The sequence below is a fragment of the Diuraphis noxia genome, unplaced genomic scaffold, assembly GCF_037042655.1.
Source record: "Diuraphis noxia isolate RWA-SAM2 unplaced genomic scaffold, SU_Dnox_SAM2 contig0002, whole genome shotgun sequence".
NCBI classification, from domain to species: Eukaryota; Metazoa; Arthropoda; class Insecta; order Hemiptera; family Aphididae; genus Diuraphis; species Diuraphis noxia.
In genome coordinates this window covers 17249499-17269213 of record NW_028301712.1, presented here as the reverse complement: position 1 = coordinate 17269213, position 19715 = coordinate 17249499, and the positions used below count along the sequence as shown (strand labels likewise).

The following is a 19715-nucleotide window of genomic DNA, read 5'->3' as shown; positions in this document are numbered from 1 at the left end:
CAATAATTAATATAACTATTAAGTAACAGTCAAATACAGTAAGTTCCAGAACTGTAGCCGATTGTTCAGTAAATGATTTATTGATTGATTTATTTGTTTCATATTATTCTATGCTATTTATTTATCTCTTGGATCGAACATTAAACTGTATTTTTAAATAATTAATAATAACTTAATTGTGTGGGACTGGAACAGGCTGTGTATGGGAATGATATTCTAATTTTTAAGACAAAACTGAATTCGTTTATCATTTTTTATACAATAATATTGAAAGTTACAGTTTTCAGTTAAATATATTTGTTTTTTAAATCAAATAAAAATTATTTTATTCTTATATTTTAGTCAGAACTTACAAAAAATGTTAATTTGGTTTTTTTTAAAGCTATTTGTATGTATAATGTTTAATGAAATTGATCAAATTTCTTATCTAGCTATTTATTAAATATTGCTGAAAAGATAAAATAAAATTGAACTGTCATTTAAAAAAAAAAAAAAAATGGTATGTAGGTATCTAATATTGTTTCAAAAGATTATGAGAGTTTGTAAAATATTAACATTTTAATTAGTAGTATTGTAATTAAAATTGTTTCTCATCTATTTTGTCATAATATTTTCTATAAAAGTATTTATATAAGGTACTAAAATTAACCCACTCACCAATAAATAGAAGATTGCTGTAGGTGAATATACAGTGATAGTTACAGATGACCGTCACCTTAGAATCTAGATCATTGTCACTCTTAGAAATAGTAAAAATGAAAATATTATTATTTTTTCTTTTTGTGTTAAGTTATTAAAAAGCAGGTATAGCGGTTAGTATAGCATTAGTCGTAAGATCAAGCCCTGTGTTGTATTGACTGGCATGTATGGAACTATAGCAGGCACCCAATAATATTTTATAGATATTAGAGAAACATACGATGCAGTGAACCCATTGTATAGCCACGCACTCCAACTAATTCGTGAACCGGCATCAATACGTGATTCAATTTCTTGACATAAGATCTTTCGATCATGCGAACGGCCTGATCTGAGATCACATATCATACGTTTTTTGCACTCTGCATCACATGCAGGTCTTGTTGGAGAGTTTTTCCAGTAATGCCTGTGAAAATCATTAACAAATTTTATATTTCACTTTATGATTATTTATTTCAGTGTAATGTTACTTGTAATATAGATCAAATAAAGTTTGATCTTCAGCTAAATTATTAACAAACACATCCCAGTCCTCGGGCCTCAATGAAGGTAGACTATAAGCCGTTTGTGTAGAATATAATTTTTGCCAGATCGGATAGTCATATAAATTAGCTTCTTTCAAATTCATTACCCATGTTTCATGGTCTAGCACTGCCTGCAGATAGATAAGTAAATATTATGTTCACTTAGCACTTGTTAGTTGGATAATTTAAATTTTATTACTCTAGTTGAATGCTCTCTATCACCATCTACATAATATATTCTGTAACCTGGATTGAGATCATAGTATGGAGTGACAGAAGGACCAACATATGCTATGCTTACTGGTCTACCAAGATCTTGCGTATCATAGAACAGTTCGAATTCATCAAAATGGGTATGACCAAAAAATTGAGCTGCAATTGTGCTTTCGTACCTATTGAAATAAATATTTAGTGTGTAATTTAGTTTAATTTTTAATGTAATAATTATATTTTGATATTTATAAGCAAATTGTTTATAATCTTTTGGTTTTGGTAGGTTAATTTTAATTTGAAATTGTACACAATGTTATTTAAATTATAAGCATTTCTTATGAATGTTGAATGGGTAGATCATACAATTTAATGGATCTTTTTATGTTACTTATATTTTAGTATTATTAGTGCTTAATGGGTAGGTAAATTCCAATTCCAATATAAGTAGGTATACCAGAAAAGGTAGATATAGCCATTAGCCAAGTAGGTATTATTTTTTTTTAATCTATAACAATTAAAAAAATATTTTCATATGTACAGTCATTTATCAATAGACATTTGTACTTTCAACACGTAAATTGTTCTTAATTTATAAAGTTATTACTAATAATTAAGTAAGTAGACAGGTACTAGGTAGTAGGTACATTGGAAACAAAATAATACTATAATAGTTATAGTTGGTATGGATTTTGAAGGCAATTGTTTTATTAAACCTATTGTTTCAAAATGAAGCAGAGCCAACTATAAATTTAATTTCTACTTCCTATTTAAAAGTAAATATACTTTTAATTCTTTTTCGGTTTTTTATTTACCTACTTTATATTATAAACTGTAATGCATAATTATAATATAAATGTTAAGGTATAGCATATTGCCTAAATCCGACCCCTTAAAAATAGTTCTTTCAATGTGTTCCCAAGACATGGATCAATCGATATTATCCTGTTAATCTTTGATTAAATTTTAGATTTATCGATAAAAGTAGGTACCTTTCAGTCATTTCTGGTCGACCTTTCGCCATACGTCATTTTTTTGGATTTTAGAGCTTTATTTTAATTTTTAGGTGCACTTCTTTAGTTTTTTTTTTCTGAATTGAAATGGTAATCGGTAAAAAAGTCCATTTTGAAAAAAAATGAACAAAATGTCCAGATTCATTTTTTTTAATGTCGGACAAAAAGCCTAAGCACATTTTTACTGTCAGACAAAAAGTCCGAAAATATAATTAAAATATTTTATTACATTTTCATTTTCATTCAGACAAAATAAGCCATTGTATCCACCTTAAACATGGAATGTACACGAGACTACATTACACTCCAGACACCGTACAAATAATATTTGTGAACGCTGGAACAATAGGTTTGCGCATTTAATCGGGCATAGTCGTCCAACATTTTGGAAGCTTATTATTAAATTTCGAGAAAAGTGGGATTCGATAAAGCAAAAATAGCATTAAATGGCATGGGATCCGTAAGAAAATTCACGGATCAGAAAAAAATATGAAATTTCAATATTTATGTGAAAAAATTAGTAATATTGTAATAATGAATTGACAGTAGAAGTGTTTTTAAATCGTATAGGCCACTGTTTAATAAAACGTAATTTATATCAAATGTAGGTAATAGGTATTGACAATTTTTTAAAACATGTTTGTTTTGACTTAAGTAATTTAAATTATTGATATTACTGTAAAAATGGTCGATATTTGTATTGAATTAATTGTTTTGTGTAGTATGAAATACCTATATATAATATAATTATAAATGAAAATGTAATAAAATATTTTAATTATATTTTCGGACTTTTTGTCTGACAATAAAATGTGCTTGGACTTTTTGTCAGACATTAAAAAAAATGAATCAGGACTTTTTGTTCATTTTTTTTCAAAAAGGACTTTTTGTCCCCAGACTTCCATCCGGGATTCAATGAAATCTAATGGTTGAAATGTAATGTTTTTTTAAAAAATTTTTTGTAAAATTTGTAGAACTTGATTGCTTTAAATTAAGTTCTTTTCATTTGTTTTTTTATTGTTTAAAAATTCGTGCTTTAGATACAATAGTTAACACTTTAATAGTGTAATACTAGTTTATAGTTATCCAATAGTTAAATAGTTCATTTTAGATGGGCGTCGTAAATGTTTCGCCGGCCAATAAAATTATATAAAACTCACCTGGAGATAATAGCATAATAGTTTCGACTCCAGACTTTCAAACAATCCGGATGCCCAGGCGGTATGTGTCCTAAAACGTGGACCTTTTCACCGTTAAATTCAGCATTCTGCAGCTCGTAAATGAACCATTGGAGTTCTTTGACTGGATCAGTACTATTCATTAATAGCCACCAATTTTTGTTGTTGCAATAGTTCATGTTCAACGATATGATGCGAAACCCTGGCCGGACCAATACACTGTAGAACGCTCCACGTTTGATGGTCCTGCTGACGGAGCCCGGTAGCCAACGTCGCCATTGTGTGTCCAATTCGCTGTACAGCCAGTCGATGGCATATTCTGGTTTGTTTACCAACGGAGCCGGTGGGAAACTGAATATTAGATTGATTTTAGCACACATCATATTTTATGATCGTAAAAATCGTTTTAATTTTTCAAAATTTCAATAATACACTCGCGCACAATATAATTGAACGTTTGGCACGATGGAAACGTAAATATATGTAATATAAGTACCTATTCACTGGAACGGCTTCGTGATTCCCAAGAGCTGGAAATATGGGAATTCCAGGAAACATTTTGAGTAACTGCGCCACAGTTTCCTTTAATATGCTCAAGTTTTCTTCTTTTGTCTGGTTCCAAATATCGTGTGCTGGTAGGTCACCCGTCCATATGATGTAGTCGATGTCCTTAAATCAAATATTAATTTTTAGTTCCTAATTTTACAATTATTAATGTATTTTGAAATCGTTTACTGTGTGTGTAGAAACAATATGTTGAAGCATATTGTCAATGGTACGTTTAGGAGTATCGCATTTTCTGTAGTCTCCCCATCTCCCCGCTCGGTTTTGAGGGCTAACTGCTGGGCCATTGGTCAATCGGCAACATAAAGGTTCGTTGCAATCGGCATTTGTTCCTTCTTCGTAATATGGATCAAAATGGGTGTCAGACAAATGGAGAACTTTGAACTGAGGAACTGGTTCCTAAACATTTTTAAATCGAACAATAATTTTAAATTTAGAGATCGGATTAACATGATATCTATGCCCTATGGACTATGGATATTAACCTTCTAAGTACTTTAATTACGAGCAATTATTAATGGAGATACTCACATTTTAATACATTTATGATATATTATGTATGTTTGATTAGAAGTACCTACTTTCATAAAACGTTTAAAGTGTAAAATAATTTATTTATAACTTGCCGTCTACCAATACCCATTTTTTTTTTTTTTACCAATAATACCGGTGATTTACCGGTGATTAAGTTACTTATGTTATATTTCATTTTAATTCAGTTGTGACAAATTCTATTGATACTGACAACAATCTTTACATTTAAATTATTTCCAATTCGACAAATGACTTTGGTGTCTATGTGTTTTAGATATGTTCACCTACTCCATACCTAATACTGCAAACAATATTTATAATTAACTACCTATATATTACTTTTAATATTTTAATTTCGTTCGGAGTAGGTTTTGGAACAGGAGGAAAAACTACATCCCATTCGTGTGTAGGGTTATACACATCTCCACAGGCGTCGCCAATGACAAAGCTGCAGATTTCTTCAGGTCCAATATTTATTCTTTGTAGAACGTAAACCACTTCACCCTAAAGTTAGTAAATTAATTAACCATATTAGTTATAGTTTAAAAGCATATTAATCCTTTCCAGCCTGGTGATTACTTCCGGAGTAATAGTTTCTGATCAGTTTTTTTTTTTTTTTGATGATATGAAATATGATGGTAGCTGGTAGCAAGATTATAAAGAACTTAAATATAAAAATAACTTATTCTTTACAATCATAATTACTTACTAGATACACGTACAAAAGCGCTTTAAAATGTATGCACACACAAAAAAAAAAGCTTGTTATTAACAATGTTTTTACTATTAAACGGACTGAAAAGGATTAAGGTATATTATATTATTCAACAATATTGTCAAAGAACTTACACTAAATAGTTCAGTAATGCCTTCACAGACACGTGGTGTCTGTAATTTAAAGCTTGTGCAGAACTGGTAGGTAATTTTTACAATGTCATCGCGTGTTTTACCGTGTTTTATATAGTGTTGTAGAAGGCCAGCACCAGCTTTACAAGCGGTACATGACATTTTAGACATCACGCTAGTTTCTACTTCTCCCACAACTTGGTTTAAATTGAGTAATTGTAACGCTTTGTCCACGAACCCAGGAAGCGCTGCCCGTGAAGCTCGGCTGTCTTCTTTATTTTTTCCATTACTATCATAGAAATACTTTGTGTAATTTGCCTGTATAAAAAAAAGAAATACACTTAAAACGTATTATCTTTAATTTAGTTATATTATAGGTATGTAAAAATAAATACCGATAATTTATTTATTAAAATTACACAATTTATATAATTTTACACGAGAATAAGTAATTTCTAAATCAGCTTATAATGTATAAAACGTTTTACATAATAAGCTTTAATTAAGAATCCCTCCATCCAGTAAAATGTGATGAAGCTCAAATGTGTTTTGGCACCTAACTCATTTTTGAAACACATACTATTAAAAATTAACGATGTTCTTCACTTAAAATTATAAAGTTAATTCTTGTAACGTGTTATTATAGTTATTTAAAACAATTTTTTGTTTTTAATAAATTACTTTTAATATGTGGAACTTTCTTAATGTCTCGTTTTCCATTTTTTCGATGTCTGGGGCAGTGTAAACACCAGTTTGGTTGATCATTAGCAACGGCTGATGATCGGAATCTGAGCTCAATAATATTACATCTTCCCATAGTGACATGTTGTGAGTGGTCCATTGAGGCGCCGTCGTTCGTGGTTTTTCTATTGGAACACCTAAAAATAAATTCAACAATATTAAAATAACACGATGATTAATGTCATACTCATAATATACCTACCTATGATTTTATGATATGTATAGAACGTCTGATTCAAACGTATTATATATAAGTACGTCATTTTAAAACACGAAAAAAATATTTTAGTCCGAAGATTAATGTGTTTTTTGTATACTTATTCAAGTTGTAAATCGAATAATAATACAAAGCAATAAAAATAAAAATTTTTAATTTTTAAACGTAGTTTTAGAAGGTTTAGTTTTAAAAATATAGTGATACAATGTTTTATGACACTCATTCAACGTATTAACTAACATAATATAGGTAATTAAAATAAAATTTACTATTTGAGTCATGGAGTTTCGATTAAGAGTTAATCATCTAGTTTTTTTTTAAAAAAACAATCATTTTTCATCTAGGTAAAAATAGCACAACTTAGAATAAACCAAAGGATATGGTTAATATAGACTAAATATTAAAACAAACTTCAGCCTAACGTCCATCAAATTATCATTTTCTTCAAATCGGTGGCCTTTTATTCGATATACGGAGAATGTGTGGGTTTTTAATACTTAAGAATTTAAAATGTGGTGTGCTTGTATTTACATTATGATTTGTCATCATCATTATTATGTATTGTAGTTACCTGCTGTGAAGACTGCACACACAGTAATGAACGTTACTATCTGACGTGACCATGTTGTTAACAGACTGAACTGCATAATATGTTGAGAATCTAAAGATAACAACACAAAAATAATAATAATTAAAAATAAGTTCACGTTGTAGTTTGTAAGAACATTTGCAATGATGTATAAACGGTAGAATATTATCTTAATATTTAATTTGTTCATGGTCGCACGAATTTGGATACTGCTGAAAGTGTTTGTGTAAAAAAATTATTCATCCAGGTATACATTATGATATATAATAGTCAGTCTACTTAAGTACTAACATTTTAGTTCTTTGGAAAAATATTGTCTCACTTAACATGTTTGACTCATTTTTTAGTTAGTAGCTACGTATTACATTTATAAAACATAGGTATAAATATTATTTATAATATCATGTTATTTAAGACGTAAATCGCCTCAATTACTTTTGGTAAATGTAAAATATGTAAGTATATATTCTGTTAAATCATTATATTTCACAGAAATATTTGGAAGTATATTATAGTATATACTGACATTTCTGTGTAAAAACAAATCGTCCATATATTATATTATTATTATATTAGGTCAGTGGTGACTGGTTGTCTATGGTGAAATGATTAGTAAAGGTCATGCGGGGATCTATCATCCCTATTTTTTTTTTTTTTTTTATTACTTTAAAGCCTCAACAACTAAGGTTATTAGCTTACATATTTTATCACCTCTGCATTAGGTAGGTATTCCGGTATTCGTAAACTTGTACCTAATCGTAACTAGGTATAAGTACCAAGTACATACGAAAATATAGGTCGTATCCCATTTCGCCGCGGTACCATTTCGCTGCCAAATTAATCCCATTTCGCCGCAAAAAATTATTTTTGTCTTAAAACATGGTTATGAATTTGTGATTTGAAAAGTGATAAATAGACACAGAGAAATATTTATCGTTTGAAATGATCTAAGTGAAATACTATCTCAATTTTGAAGTTATCGATTGATAAATCCCCAATAATTTTATAAAGAAAATAGAATGAATAGTGTGTCGTCGCAGCGATAACTGTAAAGTCAACAATTTACTGATTAATTTTTGAAAATTAATTACTAATTATTACTATTTTTACATAAATACATATTACATAAATATAACTAATTAGTTTGTAATTTTTAATCTTAAGTTTACTTAAAAGAGCTACTTGAAAAATAAATTCGGCAAAATTGAACTGCGAAAAATTAAAGTCGGCGAAATGGTACCGCGGCAAAATGAAACGGCGGCGAAATGGGAGCTGACCAAAATATACAGCCATATTAGGTACAACATTTGTTTTTATTATTGTTCCGATAATATATAGGGATATATGACGAATTATATATATTATGATATTTACAACAAATATTACGTGATTACATATTTTAACATACCATTAAGATCTCCGGATTTATATTCAATTAGTTTGTTGAAAGAGATAAAAAAATTGATTGTATTTAACCAATTAATCAATAATTTTTTGTATATAAATGATTCATTTTAATTTTATTTCAAATTAGAAACTATTATGATACGAAAAAAATCATTTCATATAATGTTACTGAAAATATGTTAAATTTGGCCTTATAATATATAGAACGATTAGGACATTTAAAGAATGTTTATATTCAACACTTAGACGTTTAACTGTTAACATATAAAAATTAAAAGTAATATATTCCTTGTTTCGCTTAGAGTTTAAAACATAAGGTGACTAAAGCTTATCCAAACGTGTAAAGATAAATCATGTAAATTATTCACTGATAAAATTTCCTAATTGTGTAATGTACCTACCGGCAATTAATAATTCTATACATTTTTATTCATACACGTAGTAGAAAAGTATACAGTAATATTTTCATTATTTTATTGATTATTTTCAAAGAATAAATAACTTATGCTTTAAGCATACTATTATTAAAGTAATATATTTTTTAAATATTGATGTTAAGACTATACATAAATGAAAATTGTTTTTATACCTACAAAGTTATAAATTATAATCGTATATAATCAGTTTTTCCAATAGGAAATACAATTTATACTTATATTACTTAAAAAACTCATATGAATATTGTCTTGATTAGTAATTCACTTTATGTATATAAAAAAAATCATTTTATTTATATGAAGTTTATAACTTATATTTAATAAGAATAAGTTTGGGATTGTTGATGATTGTATCTAAAATATACCAATCTTTTATCCATTATACTGATAGACATAATAATTCGATATTAATTTTAATTTGTTACACTGTCTAATTGAAATCAATCAGTCTACTTTTCTCAATTTAATACTCGAACTCCTATAAATTTAATTTGGATATTTTCAATTTTTCAAATTCTTGCAAACGGTGATTATTCGGAATTAAAATTAGATATCTTAAAATGTAGATTGATGAAGCTCAAGTAAATATTAAAACAAATTTAGATCACTTTTCTTAAATGTAATCGTATTATTAGGTCGATTGATAGGATGGTCGAAAATTACAAACAAATGAGCATAAATTGTTTATCATTTACATGCGTAAGGCGTAACGCCGAGGTGTTTAATTAATAATTATTAACGTGCATGCGGGAGCGTTCCGATATTATTTTTTTTACATTTCAGTCACACACACTAATAAACACTTACTATGCACACGTTTACAAGATTTGTATTTGAAAATTGCCTATTTTGAATTCCTTAAAAATTATCAGCCACCAATCCCCTTAAGCTATTGTTTCGTAAGAAATGTTTCTTTGGATAAATTATTATAACATAATATATTAAATTTTGATCACTAAGCATAATAAATGAAATTTGACTACCTACCTAATAATCATTTTTAATTTTCACGTTATATTTATATTTATTTTATTGTTTCGTTGATAAAAAACTCACAATTTTCAATTGGATATATTGATTTTCACTTTTCAATATATGTTTGCGTTGCAATTCGTATATTAATTATTAGGTAGTTATTTGTATACGTGCACCGTTTTATGATGACCTGATTAGATACAGTATTTATATAATATACATTTCGTACAAATGTATAGTTCAACCAAATTTTTTATTTTTGAAATGTTATAACGGCATTTTGATGAATAGTTACGCTAATATAATTGGTATACACATTTTTTCATTAATGATTTTGAAATATTATTGACAACATTAATGGATACAGTTAGTAGTTTGGCCATCAGTTAATGTCTTTAAATATTATCTAATAGGGATAATATATGAATCGCAATAATCTGGTATATTTGGAATTATTCGAGAATCTATTTCGCTATCATTGGATGATTGAAAGTCAAAACTTTTTATTTTAGTTGTCGATATTTGTTCATTGATAATTTGACGTAGGCTATGTTAATAGCTTTTCCGAATTTAATGTTAACAATAAGTAGGTATTTAGTTAAGTTATAAAAGGTATTAGATTTGTTAAATTTATATGAGGCTGAAAATAAATGGATTTCTGTGTGTTAATAATTAATAATTCATATACACATTATATTTCATGTTATAATACACATATAATAATCTATATTATAAATTAAAAAATATATTTCTTAGACAAACATTTTACTTTTTCTTTTTAAGAGTGTTTGTTGTATATCATACAGAAGCTTATAGGTTTCTACAAATAAATTGACAACAATAAAATAACATAAACGATTTAAATTATGGTTTAAACCACATCCTCTGAACGAGATAAAAAATGATTGAATAATAAAACGCCAATGTAGTTTAAATTTAATAATTTAATTTAGTTAACAATAAAACAAGGAATAATATTTGCATAATGCATAATATAAGTTATTATTCATATGATATATTATAAAAAGTACATAACTAAACGTTCCTATTATAATTTATATTGATATATACTGAAGTATGCAATACTTGAATAAAAAGTTAAAAGATAAAGGTATTAGCAATAAGGAATGGTACAAGCTACGTATTAAGTATATATTATATAGTAAGTTGAGAACATCAATGACGTAAAAATGTAAAATCAATATTGTTATTTATTTAAACTGTTTAATAATACATAGGTAAGAAAGGTATTATTGAAAGTCAAGGTGAAATCAATTGCATACCTATATAAAGATATTGTGTTGGTATTTTTTTTTTAATGCGCTAATAGGTACGTATGATAATTTAAATAATCGGGCGAATATACATATATATTTTATTATGTTATCATAAATTCGTAGGATTCTTTACCTATTTAAAATATTTTAGAATATCGTAGGTATTAGGATAATCGATTGATTATCTTTTTGTATTTATTTATAAATATATTAAATCTATAGGTATAGGTACTTAGGATTTTGAATATTATACGTTTGGTGTGGTGAAAGATATATGTGTCTAAATGAGATAAGAAAAAAAAAGTAGTATCATAAAAAACCGCCAAAATCGTATCGTATACATAACAGCCAAAATCCTAGGTGTTTGTATGCCATTATTGCACGGTTAATAGAAAATAATGAATAACATATATTAAATTTAGAACCAACCGATTTTTTTTATAAGATGGCAATTTTTGAATAACTACTTATGTAAAATATTAATTTTGGCGCAAATGATATGTCATATATTTTTGTACCTTTGGCGCTTATGTCATATAGCCGTTTGGTGTTTAAATAATTTCTCTACATAAATGAGACCAGATCAGACAGACCTCTTATGTTTAGACGTATATAGTACCTATATACCTACCTATAGGCTATATGCACAAGATTTATATTTTGTTCATAAAAAGATTTAATATAAATTGAAGCCATATTTATATTTAAGACATTTTATTAAAAAGGTTGTAATAAATAATTTTTAATATGATTTATGTGTGTGACCGAACTATATACAGAAATCCTAAATGATTATAGCCTAGTACTCTAGACTCTAGTGTACCTATCTGTCTAATATGTGACTTAAATTTTCTCTTGTTATCATTATGAAATGTGTAGAAACACGTATGTTTCTCTTTTCTATATGTCACTAATCATTTAAAATCGAAAACAAACAACAATCCGTAATAATCTTGTCAAGCATTTTATATACATATATAGTTAATACAAATAAAACTAACATTTTTCACATCTCTCGAGTTTCACTCTTTTTTTTATAATAATTGTTTGTGTATAATATGAGCAACTGGTCACTGGTGAGAAGTAATGATTACTCTGACTACCTACTATTTACCAGCATGCATTTTATTTTCTCGTTTGATAATATTTTGTTAGTTAATAACTATGTCTCTAAAAACGTAAACGTTTAATATTTTATTTAAAATTAAAATGAATTTATTTACCAAAAAAGTCATAAAATTTCGATTTTCAATAGATTGCACTATCTAGTTTTATTAAAAAATAAAATAATTACTACTTAAAGTATGAGTTGATTATAGCGGTTTTTATTAGTTTACAGAAACAAATTAAATTTAGTCGCGAGTCTTTTTATCTTGGAAATATTTGAATTTATAAAGAAAACATACTTACCTATAAGAAAAATAAAATATTATTTATAGTTTAAAATGTTTAAATTTTTGTGTAAGCCCATTGCCGAAGGTCTAATAAAAAAAAATATATAAGAAAAAAATAATTGATTGTTATTCAAGTGCACATTAGACTGAAATAGTACAAATAAGTTCGTGTATACCTACAAAATATATAGATTGTTGTACGTCTATGTCCTTTTCTGTCTAGTAAAATACATTGGTTTAAATATTTTACTTGCGTTTTATTGGTATTTACTTATAATAAAGTTCAGATGTTTTTATCTAATTTAATTGATTATGATAATATAGAGGCACTTTCAAGACTAGACCTTCAGGCTACAGTGTATGGTTAACATAGCACTAGGTAATTTTTAAAGCTGTTGTTTTTTAATTTCTATTCATACCAACCAATTAGCTATGATTTATGATTACAAAATAAACCATAAGGCTTTAAAATCATACTATACGTATTAATCTAATATAAAACATTTTATGTGTGTAGGTATTGAGAATAAACATTATATACCACCAGCCAATGGCCCAGCTACCGTGACTTAATATCAATAAACCAATATATTTACTTATATTTTGTGTAAAATCAATGTTTGACGAATTTAGTAATTTATTTTGTATTGATTCCATAAGTTTTAATATAAATTTCTTTAAATATGCAATTCTATAAAAACGACATCATATTTTGAATTTCGTTCAGAATTTTAAATATATGGGTAATAATCTAATAACTATTAACTAATAAACGTTTAAATTATTCCTGAGTTAAAATATGATAAAAATTGTCTGAAGTATAGCATTCGTCCTTGACCATTCATAATAGTTGTAGTAGGATATAGGTTTAGGTACTAGGTAGTCTTATACTATTGGCGCTGTGCTACAATCGTCTGTATCTGATCAATTGCCACCGTTCTCTTTTATACATCGATAATATTTATAACGGTATTAATGTGTATTTAATAATACATGTTTTATTTGGCCAAATAACCTTTTAAAAACATAATCAGGGTCACATTAATCTCGTCACGAAACTATGTAGTAAGTATAGCTTCGAATCTGATATTAAAAAATATTCGCAAGCATAATATGTATTATGGTTTATGATTATAAATAAAAATAATTAATGCGTAATTTATATTCAATCATTTCAATCTCGATAAAACAAATTTAAGTACTTTATTATTTAAAATTGTTTAATTATTTAATTCAATCAGATTTATAAGAACAAAATATTTGTAAGTAATCTGCATACTTCCAACATGTTATAATATTTTTGTACTTTAAAGTATATTGTTTAGAAACTCTTATAAAGTAATGAGTGAGGTATCTGCATCTAACCAGCACATTTTAGTGTCATAAATATAGAAATAACTTAAGCTCTAATTAGTAATTACACAACAGCACCCGTTCTTCTATTATAAGTAATAATTATATAAAATACTGATCAACTAACAAAAATTTTAATTTGGCAAGTGTATTTTAAATATAACTATGAATTATAAATCTCTACAATAAAAATCAAAATATTATAAAATTTCTGAAAAATTTAAGATTTCGGAAATTTTTAAAGAACTTATAACATATTTGAACATTAAGACCATTATTTAATTCAAAAATTTGTAATTTATTAAGTGTAAATGTACACCTGTTTAATAAGTAGGTAGATATTATGTCAAATATATTCAGTGTCCATGTTTAAGTATTTGCGCAAAAAATTAATAAAATTATAAATACTATAAACTGTAAAGTATTAACTATTATTATATATTTATATGTAGGTATTATATATACATATATATATATATATATATATATATATATATAAATATTAAATGAAAATAAATAACTTAGATTATTTTTTTATTTTTAAATCGGGCTTTAAAAAAAGAAATAGTAATTTAGCTACAATAATATTAATGATTATTGATTAGTATTAGTTTGCAAAATGGCGATTAGAAATATGAATTGGAAAATTTATTGATGGAGATAGAGGATATAGCCTGTATAGTGCATACCTATTTTATAATGGTACCTAATTTATTAAATTTTTTATTGTAAATATCTTAATGTGGAATATAGGTATCTATTTATACTAATAAACTAAAATTACACTAAGTGAATTATTATTCAATAATAAATCTTTTCATCGATAATCATAATTATAAAAATAAATATTTGGTTGATATACATACCTTATTTATAAAATGTATTAATTTTGTCAATAATTTGAAATAGAAATACTGGAAAACTACGTAAGAACCTTCATATCCTACTACTTGTAACCGATCACCGAATGGTGAATTGCCAATGGGCTATGGCATAGGTTCTAATAATGCATTGCTATTCTCACCCCATCTTAATAGCAATGAACTAGTGTTTTTTTAATATTGCGGTAATCAGTAGGCTTATTTATTATTTTATAATACAATCATAAGTTTCATTTATACAATAAAAAGTTAATTAAAACACTTAAAATGTAATTAAAAGATTATACTAAGATAACAAATTACCAAATTTATTAAGAAAATTAAATGTACTACCCTAGAAAAATTATGGTAATGATTTAAATATATTTAATTAATTATAATAATAAAACAATTTAGTTATAACTATTATACTGACTTATTAATTAAGAAACATTCTTTCAAAGTATGTAAATGAGTCCATTCAATAATCAGAAACTTATTATAGTTATTTAATTATTAGATTTTAAGCATTTTAATGTTTTTATTATAAAATAGATAAGTTAGTCATGAATCATGATCATAAGGTATACCTATTACAAGTATAATTTAAGTGGATACTAAATGTGTACAAGTGTACAACATTCCAATGGTGGTATATTGACATCCGAGGAAACATAAAAAAATAACCTTGTTGATATATAATAATTTAAACAAATACGAATTAATACATTATTATTTAATTATGTCCATATTATTTATTCAAAAAAAGTGTAAGATCAAATTTAACAAATACTTTTTTGTCTTATGATTCAAAATAGTATCGACCATTATTGGAAAGTAATTGGAGAGGTTTATTTTTTTTTTTAGCCTCGGCTGTATTTAACTCTAAATTATTTACAAGTTATATAAGTTACATATTAAATACTATTGATAAGGTTGGACTTAGTATAATAAAGGTTATTATTTGTCTTATGTTGTCTGGGTGGAGGGCTTCTGACGGGATGTTTGAGATGCCTGCTTCCGTAGGGGTTTTTTGTTTTAACTTATTGCATTTATTTTTATTAGCGAAACACATTGTTATTTACTTATTTTTACTTTAGTAATTTTTTGTTTGTTCTAAAGATACTATAGGTGCAAAAGATTATAGATTAAATACATAGATTATTTTTTGTTAAGGTCATTTTTTGAAGTAGGAAATTATGTTGAATGTTTAGATTATATTATAAACTATTTAAAGTACTCTTTTTATATAATATAGTATAGTTATTTATTTTCATTTTGAATTATATATAGCTATGTAGGTATACACTATATTAAGCAATTTCAATATAATTATTAAATTTTAAAAACCAATTACAGTGTGTACAAGAAATTCCTTCATGGAGGAGTATTTTTCCGGTTGAAATATAATATATTTTATTCACGTACATATTCATATTTCAAAAATCCTTGACTCAGTAGAAATTAATTCTTATAACACCAATAACGGAACTAGAAATTAAACATAATATTACAGGTTTAAAATATAACTATTTGAAGGTAATTCCGTAATACAAATTTAATGAGGACTTCGTTAAAAATTTGATCCTTAAATAGGTAGGTATTAAATATCTGTTGAAATGAGTTTGTTAGTAACTATATTATATTATAAAGAATTTTTACGATATATTCTCCGTTAGTTGACATCCATTCATTGTTGCAAATATTATGTAAATTAGATAATGTAAGTAGGTAATATATACATTTTTAAAGGAGTGAAAGTAAGTTAAAATTAAAATAGAATCCTAATTCAAATTTAGGATTATACGGCATAAGATGAGTATTTTCCAAATAAAGTATCTCTGTTTTGTAAAAAAATAACAGTTAAGTATTAATTTATAGTTGTAATTATTTGTATTGTTTTAATCTAAAGAAAATATATAATATGGTCTTATAATACAGTTTAAAATTGTAGACAGGGTCGGAATAAACTTAAATCAATCAAATAATTTTCATTTTCATTTTTTTTTCTTGTTTATTTCAAATAACTCTCGAGGAATGGGAAAAATACCAAGATAGCCTATAGGTATAAAAACAAAATAATAACTCAACGATAAGATCTTTGAGGGGGATACGGAATAAATCTATACGCATTAAAAATAGAAAGGAGAGAAATTATCGTTGTTTCATGTTATTGTAAAAGGGCTGTTTGGTAAAAATTAAAACTCCACAGGGTGCCATAAAACTACCTGTAAATAAATATTGATTTATTTTTGATTTAAAAATACGTATAATTTCATAAATATTTGGCGGATTTTTATTATTTGACGTATATAAAAAATATGATTTTAGCTTTTTGTTTAACTGATGGGTAGTAATAAAACAAAATTACATTGTTTTTAGGTTTGTTTGATGTTTGAAATACATAAAAATAATACATACCTTCATACCTAAACATTAATATATTATATACTATATAAGTTCGTATGTATATCTATTTAAATAACCTGATAGTATTTTTATCTTGTATAATTGGCATACATAAGTCTCAATACCTGAGGATATAATTTGAATCTTAGTAATCTTACGCAATTTCAAATGACATGTTTAGTCTTATGAATGTTGTTAATTTCACTGTTCAATAGAACTTCATAGGTACCAAATTCTAAGATGAAATTTGAATGTATTTCACTATTAAAACCGTAGGCTGTAGGCCGTAGCACATATAAAGCTTGTTTTTATTAAATTTTATATAAATTGGAAAAAATTAAAACATGGTTTGTGATTTTTTTATCATAAAGAAAGTATTTTTGTGCGATTAATTATGATACAGACTTTTAAATAGTTATTTCAATTTATTATTGGTACACATATTCAGCTTATTTGGAATATTAAAATATTTAATAAAAATAAAAATATTTAATTTAACTAATGAATTCAAAAGCAATTAAAAATTTTAGTACTTGTATCAAAAACTTACAATTCATATATATTTAATAAATACATACCTAACACAGAGTATATATTATGGTAAGTAGAAAATCCAAGAAAAGGTGATATTGTACTATAAATGGTAAATGAAAAATAGTGAAGCATACACTATGCACTAATATTGTCATATTGACCAAGAACTTGGGTATATGTATAATATAAATATAATAAATTGTGTATAGGTTAGTACCTAAATATTATTTTGTAATGGGTTAACTTGGAAATATTTTGTAGTGCATTCGAATTCTAGTAATATTCTTTTTTATTTCATTTTTTGTAATCGGACTATTTAACATTTAACTACTTAACGATAAAAATCCTTCAAGGCTTTTTAATAACTTCACGAATTTAAGTAGACACATCACACATGTGTAAGCGATAAAGATTTCACGCAGTAACCTTTAATCTAAGATCGTGGTAAGACGCATTTCAATCTTGTTTACGGTGTTAATCAAATCACTTTAACTATGTAAGTAAGAATACAACCCTCATGACTTTGTAGGTACCTCATTAATTTTTCGAGATAAAATTTTATCGTTATTACATAGCTGCACAATTCATTTATTTTTTATCGTATATATTTGAATGATGATAGTTATGGCTTATACTAATTAGGTCTTTCGTGTATCTACATAATATATTTTTATCATGCTTTGATTATAGAAATAACGTTCATGAGTGGCGGGAGTTGTTACCTAACGGCTAACAATACGGTAGTCATTATTGAGCGTATTAAAGTAGTAAGCAATTGTTATAATTTTATAACGTACTTAAGCCATAATATGTTTTTTTGAAAACAACTTAAAATGTAAATTACTATGCTTGTAATAGAAAAATCTATAGGTATATTTGATAGGGTTAAATTATCGGTATTTTATCCCAAAAAGACATAAATTATTCAACCATAAAAAACTACAGTGCAACTCAACACAAAAATAAAATTGTGCTATCTAATATCAAAAACTATTATCACTAGCATTAAATATATACATTAATTTTCGATTTTTATTTATGAAATATTATTTGTTCATGAATTTATGCAAAATTAAAATAAAGAAGTGACATTATATCTTTTTATGGTTCTAAATTTAAATTAGTTGTTTTTGACACGTAAATCACTTTTCACTGTATATTAGATCTTTGTCAAGCGTGGAATTACGAAATAGGACAGGTATAGTTTTCAAAATAAGTGGCCAATTATATGTTTTAAGAACGTATTGAAAATAAATGGGAAATAGAAATTATTGTGAAAATAAAATAAAAAACGTGTTTCATTTGCCAGAAATACATGGAAATTCAAACAATATATTTTGAATTGGAAATATATTTAAAACCTTATTGTTTTGTCTACAAAATAAATGCGCCTATAGTGAAGGAATTATGTATAAAACAACGTTTGATACAGAAATTAAAAAACAGTTAGGTACCTAACAATTTTTTTCTTTAATCATTATCCAGTTCCTAAAAAAATAGTTTTGTATCAATATTTAACAAGTATTATAAAGTTTGTTGCTATTGTAACCTTGACCTAGTCTCGGTGGTCCGCTACATGACCGAATCGTCAACCGGTTGATATAGTATTTTTTTTTTTTTTTTTTTTTTTTGGAATTGTTGTATTAAATTGTCATGGTTGTTACACCCGGGGAGTCTTGTTGAATCATAACTTAAGTACAATTACGTTTCTTATAGTGCTATTATTTTTAACACCATTAGATATAATACCAAAATTATAACGGAAACACTAGCATACTCTAAATTTGCATAGTCTTAAAACATTTATATTATAAAATGCGTGCATTTGAAGAATTCAAGGTATTGTTAGGAATAATAATGTGGACAATAGTCTAACCAAACTAAATAAATATATAAATATATATATAGGTGGTTGATAATATTGTAATGTACTTTGTAACATAATAACATATAT

General features: G+C 26.1%; 1 protein-coding gene across 3 annotated transcripts in view; it reads right to left on the bottom strand.

The window, feature by feature from the left end:
• Positions 1-19715, bottom strand: part of LOC107163986 (sphingomyelin phosphodiesterase) — a 31380-nt gene that overhangs the window by 711 nt on the left and 10954 nt on the right. For 2 of the 3 annotated variants that reach the window (XM_089219373.1, XM_015511650.2), the window contains exons 2-11: positions 7098-7187; positions 6250-6446; positions 5572-5886; positions 5062-5226; positions 4360-4587; positions 4121-4293; positions 3607-3975; positions 1423-1615; positions 1170-1354; positions 920-1105 (exon numbers count right to left, since the gene is read on the bottom strand). In XM_089219373.1, the coding sequence (XP_089075499.1) occupies positions 920-1105; positions 1170-1354; positions 1423-1615; positions 3607-3975; positions 4121-4293; positions 4360-4587; positions 5062-5226; positions 5572-5886; positions 6250-6446; positions 7098-7187 (2101 nt within the window). Of the gene's footprint in view, positions 1-657; positions 740-919; positions 1106-1169; positions 1355-1422; positions 1616-3606; positions 3976-4120; positions 4294-4359; positions 4588-5061; positions 5227-5571; positions 5887-6249; positions 6447-7097; positions 7188-19715 lie in introns of all 3 variants that reach the window. The other variant, XR_016190237.1, reaches the window with a different exon arrangement.